Source organism: Notolepis coatsorum (assembly GCF_963971535.1).
Source record: "Notolepis coatsorum genome assembly, chromosome: 9".
In the NCBI taxonomy this organism is placed as follows: domain Eukaryota; kingdom Metazoa; phylum Chordata; class Actinopteri; order Aulopiformes; family Paralepididae; genus Notolepis; species Notolepis coatsorum.
Genome location: NC_140173.1, coordinates 130245553 through 130266846, shown reverse-complemented (window position 1 = coordinate 130266846; position 21294 = coordinate 130245553). Strand labels below are relative to the sequence as shown.

Below are 21294 nucleotides of genomic sequence, written 5' to 3'. Positions count from 1 at the left end.
CACTTTAAACAAACACACTGTAGCACCCACTCCCCACACTTTATATTTATGGATGAAGGATTGCACTACAACTCGTACACCTTACTGTAAATTGTACCTAAAATTGTACCTCATCCCATTTCTGCTTTGCACTAGATAGTACTGTACATTAGTACACTGCATAGTATTGTGTATTGTATATTATATGGTAACTCAGAACATTGTACATATGTCTATACCGAACAACTGTGACCTCATTCTTCTTCTAAATTCATGCTATATTATGTTATTATGTTATTTGATACTATCTTGTCTAGCACAGTCTCTGGAGCGTAACAGTAAGAAGCATTTTGTATGAAAGTATTCTGTACTTCTGTATGACAACTATTAAAGAACTTGAACTTGAACTTGACCTCTTTAGGGGGTCTTTATTCGGCATGCAACGAACTGGACATGCAATTGGAGCGGCACACACACACCGGGATACACACACACACACACATGCATTGTCTTTCCTCAGTCGCAGATGCGATTGAGTCTCTGCGCTTGACCCACCCCTCCTGTCCGTCTTCGTCAAGGACACCACAGCGTTAGCGATCTGTTGTTGTGCATGTTTTTCCATTGGGTTTATCTTATCGGGGGGAAACCCTTGCGAGCGCGGGGAGAACATGCAAACTCCACACAGAAAGGCATGGGAGATACCCCACCTGGGTACCTGGCATCATGGAAACCTGGTCCCCAAGCGGGAATCGAACCCTGGACCTTCTTGCTGTGAGGTGACAGTGTTAACCACTACACCACCGTGTAGCAAATAGGGCTAGGGATCCAGAAGTCTGAACTATCCCTTTAAACCCATATCCCTGTGTGTGTGTAGAGTGGATTCTTGGTTTTGGCTCCTTCTTGCTGCGTGAGCGCTTGTGATCAAAGGACATCAGAACAGCTGACGAGCGAGTCTCGAGACCAGCTTGGGGGAATCAGCCGGGTTGAACACTCCTCTTCCTCGGCAACTAGTGCCAAAGTACGCTTGAACAAGGTATCCAGTGGAGCTAATATTCACCTGTGACCAATGATACATACTGTAAGTCTGCAGTCTGGTTGTGGTTCTACTCAGCATGTCCGAGGTACATCTACCGCCCCCCCCCCCCCCCCCCCCCCCCCCACAGGTGCTGTCGTGGATTCATTTCAGAAGTGCGGGGGCCAATATATAGACAGGAGAGTCCCCTCAGTCCTTATTCGATAATACATCAAAAACAGCATTACTTTCCTACTGCACTGACAATCCGACGAGCCCTTCTGATCGCATGCAGCTTATAATGCGACTATAGAGAGACCCGTCGGGTTTACATACGGATTGAATTTGCTTTGGATACACAAATATCAATCAAATGTCAAACAACGTTGCTGCGCTCGTACGCCGTTGCCTTCGTGAGCCGGGGTCCTGGAAGTTGGCTCCAAAGCGGTCGCGACTCGTAGCCTCAAACAGCACAGGCTTCACACAGTAAGACGAGAGAGATATTCTGGCACCGCTTTACTAGGCGCACTTACAAGCGAGCAGGCTTCATCACAGCAGATGTCTTAAATTCACGTTCACAACTGTAATGTGACCCAGAGATGTACGACGACCAGCCCAAAAATATCAAGTCTGGCTACAATATTGCATAAGTGAGTGCACATGCAGTCAAATATCAAACCAGGCTTCACATATTACACCGTCGATATCTAAAGGAATGCACAACCAGTCAACGAGATAAACTCACACCACAACAGGCTTGAGCTCGGCAATAGCATTTTAACTCACCCTGAATGGATAACGTTACTGTGGAATATTTTTTTTTTCTTTACTTGGCAACTTTACAACTCGCCGATCGGTATTGGTATTGGCGGTATTGAAGCGTTGCAGAGTTGTGATGGCTCAGAATACCATGACGAATATGAATGGTACCAAATATGAATACCATGACGAAAATATGAAATATTTTGATTGGCAGACAACGCATGGCGGAGAAACCCGCCTTAACACGTGATTGGCGGAGAATGGGTTAATCAAATGTACAAAAAAAAAATCTAAATGGAGATAATTATGTAAGGGATAATGTATAGCTACGAGGTCATTGTCGTAAAATAATTGACCGACACGGAGTTTAGAACACTGAGGCGCCTCGCCGAGGTGTTTTAAACGTCAGTGAAGGTCAATTATTTTGCGACAATGACCGAGTATAGCTATACATTATCCAGCTTATTACATGGCTAACTTACTAACAATAATATACCTAATTCATTTTACACCATCGACAAGACGAGATCAAATGCAGACACAGTTGTTCTGTGGCTCTGTCAGCCCAAATAAAGTGATTATTATTATCGCCGGCAGCCCGGCAGGTGTGTCTGATTGCACTGAAACAGTGTGTGTCAGTGGGGCTTGATTGCTCCAGCTGCGAAAAACAATAATCACCGGTGGTTATCGAAAAATAATTCACCGCTGTCGGGGGCTATTGACCAATCACAATCAAGCATCATTTCGGCGAATGTGAAAACGCCATGTAATAACAGTTTTTTATTATCTATTTATTATCCATTGTACAACATACTTGTAACTTGAAACATACTGTAGATGGGAGTTCTTGGTCCCCTGTAGCAGCTCCACCGCCTGCCGTTTCCCTGACGACGTCTTACAGGAAGCCAGCATCTGCTTCAGTTCACTCCCATTGGCTGAGTGAGACGGGCTCCTGGGCATGCCCACTTCCACGAAGGTGTCAGACCCTGGAGGGGGAGGAAACAAACCACACTTCAATCACATGGGGGAGGGGCTGGGGGAGGAGCTGGGGGAGGAGCTGGGGGAGGAGCTGGCCTTCAATCATGGGGAAGACAGCAGTGTTGCTACAATGTTTCTCCTTCCTTGTTTCCTGCCTCGCTTCTTAACAGTTTGTCAGAGAAACGGAACAGTTTGGACTAGGATCAAGAAAAGAGGGCGGGGTTCGAGATTGAGGCCAATTGCTCAACGGTTCTTCATAGGTTAACAGTTCTTACAACTAGTAACGTTGAGGTCAATAAAAAATGGGGGTCACCTATGAAGCTGCCGATAGTACTTTACATTCTAATTATTTATTTATGTCAGCTTTAAAAAGAAAGATGTGTAAATTACTTTTTCTTCTCACTTTACACTCCATGCCATGCGTACAGTACAATATACCACAGTACAGTACAGTACATCACACCACAGAGTACAGTACAGCACATATTACACTACAGTACAGCACATACAGTACATAGTACACTACAGTACATCACAGAGTACAGTACAGCACAGAGTACAGCAGACTACAGTACATCAGACTACAGTACAGCACATATTACACTACAGTACAGCACATACAGTACAGAGTATACTACAGTACATCACAGAGTACAGTACACTAAAGTACAGCACAATACAGTACAATGCAATACAAAACAGTACAACATAGTACAGTACAGTACAGCACAGTATAGAACCGTACAGCACAGTATAGTACAATACAGCATAGTACAGCACAATACAGCATAGTACAGCACAATACAGCATAGTACAGCACAGCAGTATAGTACAGCACAGTATAGTACAACATAGTATAGTACAGTACAGCACAGTATAGTACAGCACAGTAGATTATAGTACAGGACAGTATAGTACAACATAGTATAGTACAGTACAGCACAGTAGAGTATAGTACAGTACAGCACAGTACAGCACAGTAGAGTATAGTACAGTACAGCACAGTACAGTACAGTACAGCAGCACAGAGCACTCTGTTCTCCCCACCTGTGGCTGAGTCACCGACCTGGGGAGCTGTGCACAGTCTCTGTTGGCACCTCTATTAATTAAAAACAGAGTTGCTATAATTACAGACATTTTCCTTTACTGATCCACTTTTGTGTGTGTGTATATGTGTGTGTGTGTGTGTGAGCATGTATATATGCGCGCGTGTGTATGTGCAACACGTGCACAAGCATGGCAGAGCGAGAGAACGAGTGGGACTGTTGTGTGCGCGTGTCTCTACCTGCATGTGTGTGTGTCTGTATCTGCATGTGTGTGTGTGTGTGTCTGAATGTGTGTGTCTGTACCTGCATGTGTGTGTGTGTGTGTGTGTCTGTACCTGCATGTGTGTGTGTGTGTGTCTGTACCTGCATGTATGTGTGTGTGTGTGTGTGTGTGTGTGTGTGTGTCTGTACCTGCATGTATGTGTGTGTGTGTTAGTGGTCTGCAAGGGCCTTGAAATAAAGCCTGAGCCCTGCCCGAGCCCGTGAACTTCAGGCCCTGCCCGAAAATAAGCCCGACTGTAAATAATATTTTAAGCCCTAGCCCGCGTGAAAACCCGAAAAAAATAATAATTATTATTATTATTAAAATATAATTTTTTTTGTATTTGTTTTAAATATTCTAAACACGGTTTTATATGAACGTAATAAATAAACAAAACTAAGAAGCATTTACATAGCCTGTTTCGCAATGCCGTCTCTCCCAGTGCTCGCTTATATCTCTGACTCACACATCAGCCTCGTAAAACGTATTGAAGGCTATAGAATCTTCTTGACACACACACACACACACGACACACAATAGCCTACTCAGTCAAACAAACACACACGACACACAATAGCCTACTCAGTCAAACAAACAAACAGAAAACAGAAATCAGATTTCGAGCAGAGCAACGTAATGAAAATCACAACAAAACAGGTAGCGAGTCGAGACCCAGCAAATAATAACATCACTCACCAGACGTCAGCAACGCGTTGAACACCGTTAACAAAACCGGCTACATACATCCCAAGAACAAATTAAAACGTTCGCCAACTGGCTATATTCCAACACAACCAATCGAGTTGAACTTGTCCCCTGAGTTCTCCCTGCGCGCTGCAGTAATTACATCCAAATGTTTCTCTGGCGCAAAAGAGAAAGCGAATCTTAAAACGAAGGTTATCATATAACCCTAGTTATATAAAAAAAAAAAAAAAAAAAAAAAAAAAAAAAAAATTAAAACGGCGGTGCCCGGGCCCGGCCGAGTCCGAATTATTTATTAAAAAAAAAGCCCTACCCAGCCCGAACCCGCCGGGCCGGGCCGGGCCCCGTCGGGCCTGGGCAAGGTTGCAGTGCACTAGTGTGTGTGTGGCTGTACCTGCATGTATGTGTGTGTGTCTGTACCTGCATGTGTGTGTGTGTGTCTGTGCCTGCATGTGTGTGTGTGTGTGTGTGTGTCTGTACCTGCATGTGTGTGTGTGTGCATGTGTATATTTGCCTGTGTATCATGTGTCCCTCTCTGTAGCGTAGAATAATATGTCAGTCAGCCAGATGACGCTCCCAGGGGTTTAATGTCGGACCACTTTCCCTGCGCCTCATTCCACAGAGCCGCGCTGAGCCGCGCCGGGCCAAGCCAGTCCAAACACACTCTCCGGGACGCTCGTAGGAGGTCAGGGCGGGGGAGAAGAAACCCTACTGGGACACGCCATGCTGGGGGAGGCCGGCTCGCAAAACACGGAGAGGGGAAAGTGAGACGCGTGAGAGACACTTTGGGGGGAAAACCGCATGTGTGTAAGAGACGAGAGGAAATGAGGGCCTTTCTGAACCACCGCTGGTCGACCGGCAGTTAATCCGTCTCTGTTCCAACCCAATAAACGTGGTCAGAGACGGGAAGAATGTCTCTACTGGGCTTTTCATGTAATGTGGCGAGAGGAGAAAAATATGAATAAGTTCATTCAAGGCATTTTTTTCCCCACCGAGGGGCTTAAGAGTGACATAAATCTAGAGTGAAACGGCTTTAGGTGGACAGTTGTGCACAGTCCACAGGTCCAGGCTGGACAAACTGCAATGTCTCAAACATGACAATGTCTAAAAAAAAATATATATATATGTTGTCTCTTGCCAATGTTGGGAGTAGGCATAAGTCATAAAGTAGGGAGTAAAGGTTAGGGTTTACATTAGGCATACATGTTTTATTTTATAAATCAGGAAGTAAAGGTTAGAGTTTACATTAGGCGTACATGTTTTATTTGATAAAGTAGGAAGTAAAGGTTAGAGTTTACATTAGGCATACATGTTGTATTTTATAAATCAGGAAGTAAAGGTTAGAGTTTACATTAGGCGTACATGTTTTATTTGATAAAGTAGGAAGTAAAGGTTAGAGTTTACATTAGGCATACATGTTGTATTTTATAAATCAGGAAGTAAAGGTTAGAGTTTACATTAGGCATACATGTTTTATTTGATAAAGTAGGAAGTAAAGGTTAGAGTTTACATTAGGCATACATGTTTTATTTTATAAAGTAGGAAGTAAAGGTTAGGTGTTACATTAGGTCAAGGTCACCTTTATTTATATAGCACATTTAAAACAAACCGAAGTGCTTCACAGTACAAAGAAAGACAAATTCAAAGTCAATACAAAATAAATACACAAAATAACAGGACTCAACAAGCCTCAAAAAGCCAATGAATACATACATGGCATACATGTTTTATTTTATAAAGTAGGGAGTAAAGGTTAGGGTTTACATTAGGCATACATGTTTTATTTTATAAAATAGGGAGTATTTTACAAATAAATTATTTATTTTTATAAAATAGGACGTAAAGGTTAGGGGTTACATTAGGCATACAATTATTTCTTTCCAGTGAAATCTCCGCCTTAATGAGAGCATCAGAATGAGAGTCATTGAAGTCTTCCTGTTTGTGTTGGACTACGGAGAGATGTAATTTATAGACATGTGGCGGTTTCCACAAGCCCTCCATAGATCATTCAGACATTAGATTTATCACCAGTGAAGATTACGGTACTCACCATTGTGTCCCGTATAATAGACTTGGGTGGTCCTCCCTAGCAGAGAGCTGCATTGGCATCTGTTTCTATATAAAGCCATAATTTGAGATTGCCCACATTATCGCACTTTGTTATTGGAGTGGACATCTGAACTGTATGGCACACGATCCACTGAGTGGCTCACACTCAAAGCAACTAGAGTCTGTACTGAACTTGGGACATTTTTGGCTTCTGTGCACCCGACACACGGAACATCATAACAAACTCTTAAAACTTAATACTTTGGTATCCTTTGGTCAGTTTAAAGGTGACATGTACTATAAATGTCATTTTTTCAGTCTCTAGCATTGTATTATAGTAATAGGAGTTCGTATCAATGTGTTTTAGTGTCTAAATACCATATTGGCGGATTGCTCTGATTCAGCTCAGCCCCTTTCCTCCTCCAGTAAATCAGGCCATTTTCATTTGAACGGCTGATTTACGTCATTCGGCCGCTGGGTAGCAGACAGTGATGTGATTGGCTCTGTGGTTGTAGCTAATGCCCGCCCACATTCTACCTAGACTGACTGTACACAGCGAGTGGAAACCATTTCCTCATACTCTGCATGGGGAGAGAGAGAGAGAGAGAGAGAGAGAGATAGAGAGCACTTGGGGGGGGGGGGGGGACCTGCCTGCCGCGCGCCACACACCCGCAAACGGGAGATTGAAAGAAAGAAAAAAAAAAAACCACAAGCTGCCGCGCGCCGCGAACTCTCATCACCGAGAGGGAGAGAAAGGAAGAGAGAGGGAGAGAGGGGGCCTTGTCAATAACGGCCTGTCTTTTTCTCTCTCTCTCTCTCTCTCCCACCCCTTCCCCCTCTCTCTCTCTCTCTCTCTCCCACCCCCTCCCTCTCTCTCTCTCTCTCTCTCTCTCTCTCTCTCTCTCTCTCTCTCTCTCTCTCTCTCTCTCTCTCTCTACCAGTGCAGACTGTGTGGACTGACTGTCACTCAAAGTGCTTATGGGCAGAGCCAGGCCATAACAGCCTGAAATCTTGAGGCTGAAAAATGATGGTTTTGAGTACTTGATTAGAAATATAAAACAATGCATTTTTTTGGAAAAAAAACTTACAAATGTCTTCAATAGACTAACAGGAATTGTGTAAAGTTGCCCAAATAGTGCTAGGAATAGCAGTACATAGCCCCTTTAAATCCTTAATCACCAACCATTCGACCATAATCTGCAGTTGTTTTAATTGATTGTACAAGCTACAAAAATTATGCTTGCAATTATTATATATATTTTGTATTCATTGTGCATTTATTATGTAGGTATGCTCTTCTAGGTAATTGACAATGACGGCTGACCCTCTATGAAATTTCAAGTTGAAATAAAAGATTTAATGATGAATGTATGAAAGTTGAGTTGGAACTAGTGCACTGCAACCTTGCCCAGGCCCGGCGGGTTCGGGCTGGTGTTGTGGCTGAGTAGTCGTTAACACAGCAGGAGACGTTATTTCCAGTTTCAACAGGCAATTTATTTAAGGACAGAAGGTTTAACAGCAGAAGCTATGGATCAGCAGACGGTCACCACAGTTGAAGAAAAACACTCTAACTTCTCAATCCCTCTGCTTGTCCCATAAATCCCTTCTCAGCCCTGCCCCCCCATGACAGATATGATGACGTGACATATTATATCAGATATGACATGACGTACATTAAAATGACACATAGATTTAACATCGAAGAGAGATGCGATTGAGTGAGATGTGTGTGTGTATATGTGTGTGTGTGAAAGAGAGAGTCAAGATTAGTGAGATGTGTGTGTGTATATGTGTGTGTATGAAAGAGAGAGTCAAGATTAGTGAGATGTGTGTGTGTATATGTGTGTGTATGAAAGAGAGAAAAGGACAAGATATGATGTACAAGATTAAAAGCACACGATATGATGTACAAGATTAAAAGCACACGATATGATGTACAAGATTAAAAGCACACGACGTGATGTACTGAAATGTCTATCTGCCTATCTCAAAGTTGTTTTAAGAACATCAGCCAGACCGTCTTTCAGTACTGCTTAGTTGACCTATATTAAACTAGTTCACTTCATATACACATTTTCCCCAACACTGGGTAGGGCTTTTTTTTTAATAAATAATTCGGGCTCGGCCGGGCCCGGGCACCGCCGTTTTTATTTTTTTTATTGCGTTTTTTCTTCTTCATATAACTAGGGTTATAGGATAACCTTCGTTTTAAGATTCGCTTTCTCTTTTGCGCCAGAGAAACATTTGGATGTAATTACTGCAGCGCGCAGGGAGAACTCAGGGGACAAGTTCAACTCGATTGGTTGTGTTGGAATATAGCCAGTTGGCGAACGTTTTAATTTGTTCTTGGGATGTATGTAGCCGGTTTTGTTAACGGTGTTCAATGCGTTGCTGACGTCTGGTGAGTGATGTTATTATTTGCTGGGTCTCGACTCGCTACCTGTTTTGTTGTGATTTTCATTACGTTGCTCTGCTCGAAATCTGATTTCTGTTTTCTGTTTGTTTGTTTGACTGAGTAGGCTATTGTGTGTCGTGTGTGTGTGTGTGTGTCAAGAAGATTCTATAGCCTTCAATACGTTTTACGAGGCTGGTGTGTGAGTCAGAGATATAAGCGAGCACTGGGAGAGACGGCATTGCGAAACAGGCTATGTAAATGCTTCTTAGTTTTGTTTATTTATTACGTTCATATAAAACCGTGTTTCGAATATTTAAAACAAATACAAAAAAAATTATATTTTAATAATAATAATAATAATACATTTTTTCGGGTTTTCACGCGGGCTAGGGCTTAAAATATTATTTACAGTCGGGCTTATTTTCGGGCAGGGCCTGAAGTTCATGGGCTCGGGCAGGGCTCAGGCTTTATTTCAAGGCCCTTGCAGACCACTAGTTGGAACTGACAGGATTAGTCAAGGTTGGACTGTGGGCATCATGCTGACACACTTCCCTAAAACTAAAAAGTGTAGACTATATAAATATTTAATAATCCCCTCCATAACACCTCCCGGGTGAAATGCCCAAACATTCTGAAAGTAAACAGGAACCGAATTGCTAGTGACTTGGCCATAGAGCAGGAGTGTGGGGCTAACGAGGTCTCCTCTGACAAACGGTATGGAATCACCCTACAGTACCGAGGTGGGTGGTTCTGCTCTCAGACCGCGGGTCTCATCAAGTCCTATTTCTGTAATGTTGAGAGGAGGAGTACCTTCGTCTGGGTTGGACTTGCTGGAGCGCGGTTCTGATGGGTTGTGCCCGCTGGCCTCCTGGACAGAGTCACACTGGGTCGGGCTTAGAACCGCCTCCCCCAGCGATGCAGTGGATATCCTCCCATAGACTGAGGCAGGATGCTGCCCGCACGCACGCACACACACGCACACACACACACACACGCACACGCACGCACGCACACACACACACACACACACACACACACACACACACACACACACACACACACACACACACACACACACACACACACACACAAAGACAAGACATACTGTAAGCCTTGCTATATGAAAGCAACATAACTACATATAACTTGGCATGTCTAAACGAAGGCCTTGTCCACACGTACACAGGTATTTTGTGAAACCATAGCTTTTTCTATGCAATTTGGCCTTTCGTCCACACGCACAAACTGAAAACTGCCCTTTTTGAAAACTCCTCCTGCCAGGGTGAATATTTTCAGAAACGTCAGTTAAAAAAAAAATACACTGTGTATTCATGTGACAGGTGAACCCTGGGCTTATGGAAAACACAAAACACTGACATCACAACTAATGGCTCCGTCTACATGTTCTTGAAAACATAGCATTTTCTCTGCGTTTCTGCACCTCTGTCCACACAAGAACAGCGGGAAAACTGACGTAATAATAGTACATGTGGACTAGGCCAGTAATCACAGAAGAAAAGAAAAAAGAGAAAAAAAAGGTAAAAATGTATTCAAAAGTGAAAGCTGCCAAGTTGTATAAATCAGTCAATAATGTGCACTATAATAAACTCCTTGTGTGTAAAGTGCATAATGCATACTGTTCATGCATAACGCATCTGCACGTCCAGGCAGGCAGTGCCTCTATACCTTGACGTGTCCGTTGAGTGTGCAGGGGCCCTTGGCGCAATCCGGGACCCCGTTGGGCTGCTTGTCTATGGGGGCCAGGCCGGGCGGAGGGGAGGGGGTGTTCTGGGTGTAGGCCTGGACCCCGGACAGCAGGATACTGCTCAGGGTGGCCTGGGTGGCGGGGTGCAGCATCAGCTGAGCTGAGAAGGCTGAGGAGGAACAGAGGCAGGTTTGGGACAATTATACAACCAAAAAGATTGAAATTCTGAGCAGAGTCTCTTCCTTTATGTGGAAAGTTTAGCACTGATATTATGTAGGAGCTGTGGCTCCCGTTCATGTTGGCAGTTCTGGACCAAATATGGTTTACTTAGGATAATAAGCCCCACTCAAATAATGGCGATCCTATGAATATCGTGATTCAGTGTAAGCAATCATCTGACATCCTGGAATTAACTTATATATCATGCATGTCTACATATGGCTCGCGTCCACTAGGCGGGTTCTTCTGGCAGGAAAGTGCTGGCAGAGCACCGAGAAGGGGAAAGAGAAACGGCACATAGGTTTTGTATCCATGACAACAGCGTAGGAAATGTCATCATATCACCATTATTCTACCAACTGTTGCTGGAACATATCCTAGTATCACCTCGTCAGTTTCTCTCTTTATTTTTCGCTATGAATCTGACCAAGCAGAGGATGTCTGTCCTCCTTGTAACCGCCGTTCCGTGGATGAGTTTGATTGGGGTGATGCTCTCGCTGCCACGGCTCAAACTCGACAGTCATGAGTGGATTACAAAGAAAATCATGATTGGTTTACAAATCACTTACTTACAAAAATAAAAGCCACATTGATGTGAGCAATGTCTTTCTGAAAATGTCAGATGTTTTCAACCAGAAACATGCGCCAGAGTGCTTTAACTGTTTAACACATCACGTGCCGTTCAGCAGGGGGCGCTGTGGGCCGTGAGTGCCAGCGCTCTGTTCAATGGGATAAATGCCGGTGTTTTGCAGTGCAGTGCGTTTTTCTATGCTTCGATCGCCACCAACGGGACACCGGCACACACACACACATGCCCCCGATCGCGGGGAAAAAATGATCGGATCAACGCAAGATTGATAATATATAGCCCTTGCCTTGTCTATGATGTACTGCAAAAAGAATAATCCAATTATCTGATTGCCATTCCAAATACTCATCGCGATCATGTTTCCAACGTAATCCAGCAATGAATATGAACGGGGGGGGGGCCCTCGTTGAGACAACTGTGGTAACCGCTTGTCTCGCCCGACTGTTCAGACCCTGCCCCCCCCCACGGCCCAGACGCCAAGCCACATCGTTTCAAATGGAGTGCAATAGCGGCCGCAAGGCGTTAGGCGGCGGTATTGGCCGTTTGCGATCTCAGACACATTCAGGACAGCCTGCACAAGGTGCCTCGATGGATTATGAATGGCAATAGCGAATAAAAGAAATAACGTCACAGAAACGTAGATCTACGTTTCTGGCACTCAACCGCTGGGCCAGAGAAACATAGCTCTACGTTGTCGGCAACCAAAGGGTTAAAGATTTATAAAAGACACATAGTATTTTCTTTAGGCAGCTTCATAGACTCACTGAGAACAACTGAAAAAAAGACACAAGCACTCAGAAATAGTGAACACAAGATCAAAATAACTCTGGTCAGATGCCAATGTCTTTTCATTGTGCTGAACGAGGAAAACACACTGTAATCCCATCTCAAATGCAAAATTAAGAAGTTATCTGTAAGAGATATTGATAATCATCTCACTGGAAAAAGTCTCGGTCCTCATGTCTACTAACATTACTTGTGTATCTAGTCTGTATATTGTATATGTATATTATACTGTATATTAGTGCTGATGACACAGGTGTCATTTATGCTAGCAAGGACTTTCACTTCCTCTCCTAGGTTGAAACCTGGAACTTGACCACGTTTTGAACCACAAGTCCTGTGCTCATCCGTGTGATAGGGAGCAGCATTACAGATCAAGATAAATCAAAAGGGCACACTTGATTTGGCTGAGGGGCAGTATTTATGAGGAGTGAGTTTAACAGACTTCTCCAACTCTGTTGCATTAAAGTGTGTGTGTGTGTGTGTGCGTGTGTGTGTGTGTGTGTGTGTGTGTGTGTGTGTGTGTGTGTGTGTGTGTGTGTGTGTGTGTGGATTTGGCAGTCTCAAGTGAAAAATTACATAGATACTCTTTGCTGTTTGCTCATAATTATTGCAGATTGTGAGGTCATAACCTTGCAAGCCAGAAGAAGTCTTGCATGATTTCACAACGCAACATTTGTCTGGCCTCCCTTTCACATCAGAACAAAGACTCTGTGACATGATGATGGCAACTGTGCGCCACTTGCAAGCGCCTTCATTGTTGCCGTTGAAACTCTTCATTTATCCCGGCTTGCTAGTAGTCAAATCCCTGTTTGTTCTATGGCTTCTTGTATCGTTGTTGGGATGTAGCTATAGCCCTCTATTTTGTTTTATCTTCATTGTGATTCATGTAATTAATGAAATGTATTCAATAAAAAGAAACACTACTACTACTTACTACAGCCTACTTGCTGCCGTTTCTGATCTCAGATGTTTATTTCACCCAGAAAACTGTAATCCTAACTCAACCTATGAAAACTTGCCACAAAGGCATCATTTGTGTAGAGAGGCTACCCTGATTTAATTGAAAGGATAGCTTAGACCTGCGGCACCAGAGCAAATTAATTGGATGGGCATTTGAATTAAGATATGGGGGGGGGGGGGGGGGGGTCTGTTATTTTTTAGGGAGATGCGGCAGTTCCTAAAAGCATAGGTAGCCTACTTTACTGAGATGTTAAAATGATACACATTTAACGTTTAATAATAATAATAATAATAATAATAATAATAATAATAATAATAATAATAATAATAATAATAATAATAATAATAATAATAATAATAATAATAATAATAATATGCAGTGAGGCAGGCCTCTGTCCTGTCTAAAGTAAAGGTGAAAGCTGGGCCACAAAAAGTGGGCAATGTGACAACTTTAACATTAGCCAGTAACTTTTCTAGAAATCGTTAACCACAATAGCATAACAGGAAATGGGCAGTGAAACAACATGAGCAGAATGGGGTGAATTTACGTGGCCTTGAGCGAGTTTGAGTGACGGATACTAAAATGTGCTTCTTGCACGCACTTCACTTCTCCTCTCCTACCCCACTCCTCTCCTACCCCACTCCTCTCCTACCCCACTCCTCTCCTACCCTACCCCACTCCTCTCCTACCCTACCCCACTCCTCTCCTACCCTACTCCTCTCCTACCCCACTCCTCTCCTACCCCACTCCTCTCCTACCCTACTCCTCTCCTACCCCACTCCTCTCCTACCCCACTCCTCTCCTACCCCACTCCTCTCCTACCCCACTCCTCTCCTACCCCACTCCTCTCATACCCTACTCCTCTCCTACACCACTACTACCCCACTCTGTTCCTACCCCACTACTACCCCACTCTGTTCCTACCCCACTACTACCCACTACTACCCCACTCTGTTCCTACCCCACTACTACCCCACTCTGTTCCTACCCCACTACTACAGCACTCTGTTCCTACCCCACTACTACCCCACTCTGTTCCTACCCCACTACTACCCCACTCTGTTCCTACCCCACTACTACCCCACTCTGTTCCTACCCCACTACTACCCCACTCTGTTCCTACCCCACTACTACCCCACTCTGTTCCTACCCCACTACTACCCCACTCTGTTCCTACCCCACTACTACCCCACTCTGTTCCTACCCCACTACTACCCCACTCTGTTCCTACCCCACTACTACCCCACTCTGTTCCTACCCCACTACTACCCCACTCTGTTCCTACCCCACTAATACCCCACTCTGTTCCTACCCCACTACTACCCCACTCTGTTCCTACCCCACTACTACAGCACTCTGTTCCTACCCCACTACTACCCCACTCTGTTCCTACCCCACTACTACCCACTACTACCCCACTACCCTACATTACCCCACCTGTTTTTATATGGTTGATTGTTCGAGATAAAATAAACTCAACTCAACTCCTCTCCTACCCCACTCTTCCAAAGGTTGGGTGTAAGACGGGAGCACATGCAGCCTGGTCACAATCAGTCCAAAACACCAAAAAAGACAGAGGTACTGGCGTGCCAGCTTTGCCAGCCTGGGGTTATCTCCCTGCATTGACTTCAGTCGGATTTCTATCCAGGGACGGGGAATAGCTTCTTTTAACTGTTACGCGAGGTGGTCTGCCATCATCGCAGTTATGGTAACGTAGCTTTCGGTCATCAGGGCCGTCCAGCTGTCTGTTGTCAATGCAACCTGCGCGAGCAACTCTGAACTTCGCATCGGTGTACCTCTTCTCGATGCGCGAGGTGGTTGTGCCTCAGGATGGGATATGGTACGCTGGCTTAAGCAGCTGTATCTAGAGCTGCCGCGATTACCGCATTACCGCGGTATCGCTGTTACATCACGCCCACCGCAAGAGTAGGCTGAATACCGCGTCACCGCTGTTTTTTTTTTAATAATAATAAAGTACCCTTCTCTCGTTGGGCTTGCGGCTCTGCAGATATACCCTACTCCTCTATCGAGGTTCCAAGCGACCCTATTGGGTACCAGAAAAGTCATGTGAAACAGACCACTGATTGGTCAGAAGAGAGACGCGTCCACGTTGGATCGTCTTGCAGTGCTTTTACTTCCTGAATCTCAGCCACAACACTAATATACGTTAGCTCCCACCGGAGACCGGAGTGGATTACCGACGTACCGTCGCTCCTCAGGGAACGAGGCATAATGATTTTACTGCAACGAAATGTTATAATAAAAGCCCTTCGTTCTATACACTTGTCTGATTGAAAACTTTATTAACAGACCGCAGAATGGGTACAACTCTGCACGCTCTGAGCAAAGAAAGGAACTGAGATATGAATTGAGTAACGCTTGCCTTGCTATGGTCCGGTAAATACGAACGTGTAACTATATAACGTAATGCCACAAAACGAATGCCTTTGTAATCATAAGTAGTAACGTTATAATAATAATAATAAGAAGAAAGGGTCGGGGGGTAACCGGCGGGCGCGCCGCTACCACACCTGCCCGCGACACAGAGGGGATACTTCAAATCCGTGTTTCACTTTTAACGAATGCGTGCTTGCCGAATCCCAAACAATATTCATGCTGCAAAGTCATCCTCTAAAGATAGACATTTAGACTAGAGGCAGGCTATATGCTATAAAGAGTAGAGTACAAAAAAAATGCATTCAAACTTTTTTTTTGTGTGTGTGTGTGCGGTAAGGCTGAGCCCGAACCCTGTTTTTAGGGTTCGAACGTTCGCCAGGGTTACCGAACGAACGTTCGTTTTTTGTAAATTTTTGAATAAAAAATTTTTTTTATAAAAAAAAAAATTTATATAATTTTTTTTTTAATTTTATTATTATAGATCCTACGGAGGGCGGCATTGCATAATCTATTGGTGAAAAAACATGTTGTTTACAGTGGTGGCTGTTCATGTAAACATGTAATTAAACAAAGCACTCAGAAGAAAATAAACAAGCTACTGAGTACTGCATAAAGTTCCTACTGATGATAAACAATAGCCCTTGCACACCGCAGTCACGTAAGAGGCTAGATAAACAAATGCATTCGTTTTGTGGCATTAGCGTTATATAGTTAGTGTTACACATTCAATAACAGGTATTCACTCTTGGTCGACGGGAAGGAGAGAGGCGCGCGCCTCAGCTCCTTCCACCGTCTACCTAGGAACGGGGGACGACAGAGAGACACCGGCGGGGTGCCGCCGGGCTCCCAACACGCCTGCCGCCCGTCCGCCCTCGGCCAGAGTTGTTTACAACGCAACCACCTCCCGCCATGAAGCTCGCGCTTCATTCATTCATTCATTTATTAATGATCCTTCCTCAGCGGGGAGCTACGGAGTCTGTTCACACTCTGTTGTGCTTCTCGGTCTCGCAAGCAGATAAATGTATTGCCGGAAGTAAAAAAATATATAAACGCTTGCCGATTGGTGGTAACAGCAGAGGCGGGTGCAAGCGGTGTGACGTAATTGGCAGAATCGCCTGTCAATCAAAATGGTTCTATTGCATTGGTTGAGACAATAGTATCCAGCTACAGCCCGGCAGAGACCACACTGGTTGAGCCGAGCGCACTCGGGGGACGCGCCGCTTCACATCGCCTCAACGTCGCGCGCCTGCTTTTTTTTTTTTTCACCGAACGTTCGAACCTATTAATTAAAGTCCGAATGTCAACGTAACGAACGAACGTTCGAACGTTCGAACGTTCGGGCTCAGCCTTAGTGTGCGGTAATAACCGCGGCGGTAGGAAATATTTCGCAAATTTGTGCGGTAAGGAAAACATCAATACCGCGGCAGCTCTAGCTGTATCATTTGCCGAAATCCTTCGGCGTCAACCATATCGATCATGTCATTTTCGATAAATGTGCAGACTGACTTGGGTTATTTTGTCAAAATCAACGCTTTCTCTTAGCCTGCTTAACTTTGCAAGTTGCCATCGCTCCTGTTTTTTCCCCCCTCGCTTATTTTCCAGACACAGAGGTAGTTGCCTCCTCGACACGTTATATTGTGCCCTCCATCTGTTCATTGAAACATGCTTTGAAAATACACCATTCTACTGACGGATACAATGTAATAAGAGACGGACAACATTGCAACATATCATTGTTTCATAGTAGATTGAGTAAATGTCACGTGTTCGAGTAAATCCTTAACGATCAATCAATCGATCTTTGATTAATTGTTAACATCCCTACGTCAAACTATACCCATTAAAACTCTGAAAAGACTGTGTGAAGACAGAGAGCATGAATGATCTTGTCAGAATCTCTGGAAAGGTGTTGCACTCAAGGTAATGAGGCAAGAACCAGTGGGCATCACGATGCCAGGTTGATTGATAGATTATCATATAATGAGACTATACACACCTCATTTCCGTCCAAGCTAAGATGCGCAAGCTTCGCCTCGTCACGTGCAATTTCTAATATGCATTATTTTTATGCACTGTTGCCTCTACTAACGGACGCTCACAGCCTGCGTCAGTAAACCCCAATCAGCATCCAAAGCTGATACGGACAGCACAACTTTGGCCGGACCAAGTCCTTGAGCAGGGATGGAGGCCAGATGAATCTCGCGTGATGAAATCTTTCAAGATTGAATCTGGCTTGCGAGAGACTAGGGGTCACAAGCATTGAACTACCGTACTTTTCGGACTATAAGCCGTGGCTTTTCCCCCCATTTTTCGACCCTGCGGCTTATATAACGGTGCGGCTTATATGTGAATCGACGTGACCAAACCCCAAAATGTTAAAATCTAAATATTGCTTTTTTGACTGCATTGAAATGTTATTTATCTGTTCCCTTATTTGCTAAACTTAATATAACTTGTAAATGAGTTAATTCTTGTTATTTGTCCAACAGTATTGTGTCCCAATGCTAATTACATATGGTAATTAAACATTAAAACACCTGCGGCTTATAGTCCAGTGCGGCTTATATATGTACACATCATTCAATTTAGCTGCTGCGGCTTATAGTCCGGTGCGGCTTATAGTGCGAAAAGTACGGTAACTTTGATTAATAAATAAGTTGTGGTTTTTGGAGCCAGGAACACTGCCTACCAAATGTACTGTCCCGTTTGTAAAAGTGGTTTCCTCTTGGGTGTAAGGTAGTCAGGCAGGGAAGGAAATAATGAATACAAAAACTGAATGTAAATTAGATTTAGACTTGTTCCTTTGCAAAAAAACAAACATGTTCCACAGATTCAAGGAAGAAATATATATATAGCCATCATACGGACCCTGGGCGCTGGTGAGGGAGCTGGCCCAGAGGGAGGGGGAGGGAGCCGGGGTGCTGGGGCTGGGGCTCTGCAGGGGGCTCATGGACGAGTTCAAGCTGTTGAGCACCGAGTTTGGGGCGGGGGAGCCGCTGAGGGAGTGGGCGGCCGTCGCACCCAGGAGACCTGGTGGAGACAGACAGAAGGTAGGGAAGGGAGAGAAAGAGGGGGAGAGGGAGAGAGAGAGAGAGAGATAAATGGTGGTGCTGGCCAAGAACAGAACCGTTTTCACACTAAGCACGTGTTACACCATCGCACGCTCAGTAATAATAACCCTCTGGCCTGCCAGCTATTTGACTGGAATGCGATCTCACTGCCATCAACCAGACAACAAATGAGAGGAAGGGAATTCTTAAAAACCTACGAGGCCACGGACAGTAAAGTACATATCCTGTATCCCCTTGTACTCAATAACACCATGTTTACGGAGTACCCTCGGCTCCGCGGCGCTCCGCGTCTCTCAACCCAAACACATTGTAAGAAAACAGACAGGAGCAGGTTTGTGGCTTTGACAAAGGGCTACTTTGGCTCCAAGAATAAGGCTAGGGATTCCTCTGGCACACGAGACTGTAATCCGACGGAGAGAAGCATGTAGCAATTACTAAAAAGGCCAGGATGTGGCCGTCCATATAGCTTTTGCCCATGGGCCTCCGTCCGGGTTCCAACGTGCCAGGAAGAAATTGCCTTTTACTGTACTTGGGACACAATGGGCACGATTCCCCATACACTGATAGCCAAACTCTTTAAATGATTATAAAACCCTGTAATTTTAAAGCCACCGTGAGCAGGGTTTTCTCGAAATGTGTCATAAGTCAAATAGATTGTGATTGTGACCTTCGGCTCCGTGTTTCAATGCTTTCCATCAGGATGTACAGTATGTTATTATCTCCTTTCTCCGCTGTGTCCGACGCGGCTCCACTGTATCGCTCCACTACGGGTTAAGGCCGTTTTCAAGATGAAAACCCCATATTTGTCCAATTAGGGTTACTGGCAGTTACTTTTTGTTTTGTCATTTTGTGTGTGTGTGCATAAAATCGAGAAATCGCTGTCGCAATTGATTTGACCGCATTATATGAAGAATCCACCATGTAGCACTTTTAACCCTTTCACTATCACATTACAGAAGGTTAACCTTTCACTACCACACTACTTACTAGTGAAAGGGTTAACCTGTAGTGGGGTAGTGAAAGAGTTAACCTTCTGTAGTGTGGCTGTGAAAGGGGTAACCCTTTGTCGTGTGGCAGTGAAAGGGTTAACCTTCTGTATCGTGGTAGTGAAAGGGTCAACACTTTTGGTAGTGTGGCAGTGAAAGGGTTAAAATGGAGAATGCGTAGGAGCAGCAGCCGGGTTGGCCCTCCTTCATCCTGAGGTCAGTCAAACAGACAAACAAACAAACAAACTCCTACACAATGGCAACGGTTTACTCTCATGATTCGTCCATTCAGAGTGGTGAGATTCAGGATCAGATTGCTTTTTATTGTGAATTAATTCATGCCGAATCCATTTTACGATGGTTGGCCGACTAAAGAAGTGCACACGTGGGGGGGGCATCCATATTCCTTGTATGTGTTAAATGTACTTGGCGAATAAAAGTAATTATGATTCTTGAGTTCAGGGCCTGATGTCCTTATTGTCATGAGTGAGTTTGTCATGAGTCCGTTTTCCAGCCAAACGACTCCTAGAGTGAAACATTCAAAGACGTTTAGTGCAGATGACTCATGGGTCACTTGACGTGAAACAATTTGCATCGGAACTGCCAAAATCACTTCGACTGCACTAAACGATAAAGCAAGGCAGTAAAAATGCCTCACGGATGGTCGGCTGCAGAGAGATGCAGGTAGAATTGACCTTGGGAGAGAACATTCTCGTCGTATGCCAGCGTGTCTGACTAACAGAGACGAAGAGGACATTGAAGTATGAGGACTATGAGTATAGTGCCACTGCAGGAATTTCACCTTGAATTTCTTTTGAGTATGTAGGGATGTCCCAATCGGATAGGAGCCGATCACAGCATATTTTAATTGGTCGATATTGGGTATATTAAGCCCAATCAAATTCAGATCCTTTTTTGTTAAAAGAATAAATGAAAACCATTAAGGGAAAGCTGTGATGTAGGCTTTTTTTTTTACCAAGCATATCTCAAGTGGTCTGTGCTGCTATATTATCTAGGAAAATACAAATACCAGATCAGGACTCCTGTATCAACAGAAACTCAATATTAAATAACTCGGATCGAGGGCCAAAACTCTGCGGGACATCCCTGGTAGTAGTATGTCATATTTTATTTCTTTGCAGCGTCCCCTTTTTGCTCATAGAGAATTTCATAAACATTTTATAAACAAAAAAGTTGCATTTTCTTCACACTATCTCGCAGGCTCTTCTGAGGTTAAGGGTGCATTCACACCTGCCTTGTTTAGTCCGGTTGACTTGAACCCTGGGGTGTTTATCACCGTGGTTTGGTTCGTTCTGGGAGGTTTGAACACCGTAATCCAACTGGGGTCTGCACCCAAACAACCACACCCTGGTCCGGCTGTTTGAGGTGGTCTCG

General features: G+C 44.3%; 1 protein-coding gene across 5 annotated transcripts in view; it reads right to left on the bottom strand.

Annotated features, from left to right (window-relative positions):
- Positions 1–21294, bottom strand: part of bicc1a (BicC family RNA binding protein 1a) — a 189579-nt gene that overhangs the window by 18276 nt on the left and 150009 nt on the right. For 3 of the 5 annotated variants that reach the window (XM_084321716.1, XM_084321717.1, XM_084321720.1), the window contains exons 11-14: positions 18711–18872; positions 10872–11059; positions 9996–10137; positions 2568–2739 (exon numbers count right to left, since the gene is read on the bottom strand). In XM_084321716.1, coding sequence (XP_084177842.1) covers positions 2568–2739; positions 9996–10137; positions 10872–11059; positions 18711–18872 — 664 coding nt within the window. The remainder of the gene's footprint in view (positions 1–2567; positions 2740–9995; positions 10138–10871; positions 11060–18710; positions 18873–21294) is intronic. The other 2 variants (XM_084321718.1, XM_084321719.1) reach the window with 1 other exon arrangement.